The sequence below is a fragment of the Pygoscelis adeliae genome, unplaced genomic scaffold (genome assembly GCF_000699105.1).
Source record: "Pygoscelis adeliae isolate BGI_AS28 unplaced genomic scaffold, ASM69910v1 Scaffold26, whole genome shotgun sequence".
Lineage (NCBI taxonomy): Eukaryota > Metazoa > Chordata > Aves > Sphenisciformes > Spheniscidae > Pygoscelis > Pygoscelis adeliae.
In genome coordinates this window covers 5,880,056-5,882,243 of record NW_008825104.1, presented here as the reverse complement: position 1 = coordinate 5,882,243, position 2,188 = coordinate 5,880,056, and the positions used below count along the sequence as shown (strand labels likewise).

At 49.2% G+C, this 2,188-nt stretch overlaps 1 protein-coding gene across 1 annotated transcript in view; it reads left to right on the top strand.

The window, feature by feature from the left end:
- The first annotated feature begins 2,100 nt into the window (after window positions 1–2,100).
- The window catches only part of SLC30A5 (solute carrier family 30 (zinc transporter), member 5), a 21,521-nt gene continuing 21,433 nt past the window's right edge, over window positions 2,101–2,188 (top strand). Inside the window, exon 1 of the mRNA XM_009327330.1 lies at window positions 2,101–2,183. Coding sequence (XP_009325605.1) covers window positions 2,101–2,183 — 83 coding nt within the window. The remainder of the gene's footprint in view (window positions 2,184–2,188) is intronic.

Genomic DNA, 2,188 nt, shown 5'->3' with positions numbered 1-2,188 from the left:
TTTCATCTTCTTGTTGATCCATGGGCTTCAGGGAACTTCAGGCTGTGAACTGAGGGCTTTTGGACAGGAGGCAGGACCTGTGGATTCAACTTTTAAGGGGTCTTCATAAGGCGGTCTGAAATAGCAGAGCCGGCATTTCTCTTAATAGGCTTATGCTTGCCATGCAGAGGTCCCCACCCGCACTGGGAACAATTTGCAAATCTGCAAATAAAAAAAAAAAACTTTTATTTCTGACCAGTGAAATTCTGAAATTTTCATTTGCCAGCAGCCATACTCCTCTGTGCTCCCATCCCTCCACCTCTTCCCAGATAAAGTCTACCCAGGCTCGTTACTTCAAAGAAATCCAACATGCAGCTGGCCATTGCTGAGGCTCATTCAACACATGATGCTAGCAGAAGCGGACTTGAAATAGGCAAGGCCAGTAGTTACAGTCCCCCTTCTTCTCACCTCTCTTCTCTCCAAGACACTTGATCTGTATCCCTTTCCCTGCGCCATTCTTTGCCCACCCCACCTCCCTTCACATCAGTTGATTTCTGATCTTTGTCCTGCCTCAGTGCTGACCTAAGGACCAAAATCATGTGTTGAGATGTCCCGAAACCAGGGAGTTTGATACATGGCTGGAAAAAAGCCGCTAGCTCGCAATATGGGTATTTCCAACCTTCTGCCTCAATTTTCCCATCAGTTTCAACTGGACATTTTAGTCACCTGTGCTCTTCTGTAGCATCCCCATAAACTGTTACACACTTTCTGTGTCATCCAGGATGTTGCTCCACTTTACCTGTGAGTGAAGCGACCCCTGTGCAGAGACCCTACTGGTACACTGGAGGTGGGATGAAACCAGCTGGGTGTCAGGGACTTCACTGGGAATAAATAGCAAAACTCACCAATGTGGAGGACTTCCCAGCTTCGTGACCAGTACCGGAAAATCCTGAGCAACCCAGTGCATGCATGAAGAAACAGCCATATAATGGCGTCGCAAGCAAGATCAGGCTTGGGTAGAAGCATGGTGATGTTGATGCCTTGTCCAAAAAGTGGGCGCATCAAGGGAGGGAGGCTGATTGTAAACACTGCCACAGGTGGGACCACCAAGAACTGCTTATTCAAAGCAATGAAGGCACTCAGGCAACTCACAAGGCGCATGTGCCAAGGTTTCTGGCTCATCCACCAGGCTGCTGGGGGTGGACTTCATTTCAGTTGATAGGTCTTAAACAAAAAATCTGATCCCAACAATCTGTGTAATTAGAAATTCATCTAGGAACCTAGGACCACACCAGACTGCTGAAGTGCAAGGAAAAAAGGAAGAGAGACAATGAAGGATGTGCAGCAGTGGTCCTGAGAAAAATTAAAAGATTTAATGTATTTTTGGTAGAAGTGCTTATACGCTTGGAGCCGTCAGCAGGGAAATCCTCTCCCGCTGCTCGATCCCGACAGTGGTCAGGACAATAAGGCTTTGCACGTAGTAATACAAAATAATATAAAATAGACAGGCTTGCATCAAAAAAAATGCAATCCCACAATTCACCTCCCCTTCTAATGGAAACAAGTTGCAAGGCTCTATATATTGACCAACTTCTTCAGACGGAAAGGGGTGACGTTATACAGTGCAGCCAATTCCCGGTACCTATTCTATCCGATTCCTGCCAGCACCGTGTCCTTCGAAAGTGAGTTCCTGGTATGTATCATTTTATTAGTGAGAACGGCTGCAGTACACTTCTGGTATCAGACGGTACCATACAGCCCCACTTTCAGGGCACCGGGAACTCTTAGGCCCGCCGAGCCCTGGCGGAGCCTTACTCCACGGTACTGCGTATGGAACTACCGTGAGGCGGGCTGCGGGCATCACCGACGAGTCTCAGGGCAAACGTGCTTCCTTTAAAGCACAGTAAAAGCGAAGAAAACCCGAATATGGGTTGGGAGAGCAAGTCACAAAAAACGCGTGGCAAATCCCTCCGTAGCTTAACGCGCAGCGTACTTCATCCGTTTCGAAGCTCAGTTCCACCCGCCGCCTGCCCGCCTGCGCCCAGGCAGTCCTCGGCTGCCCGCCCCAGTGCAACACCGCCGGCGACACAGCGCCACGGACAAACAAGCGCGGCTCACCGAATGGGGGGAAAACGGTTCTCTGTCAAACACCACAAAACACGCGAAATCACGAAGTTTCTTTCCGCATCGGACACCCAAGACAGGCACA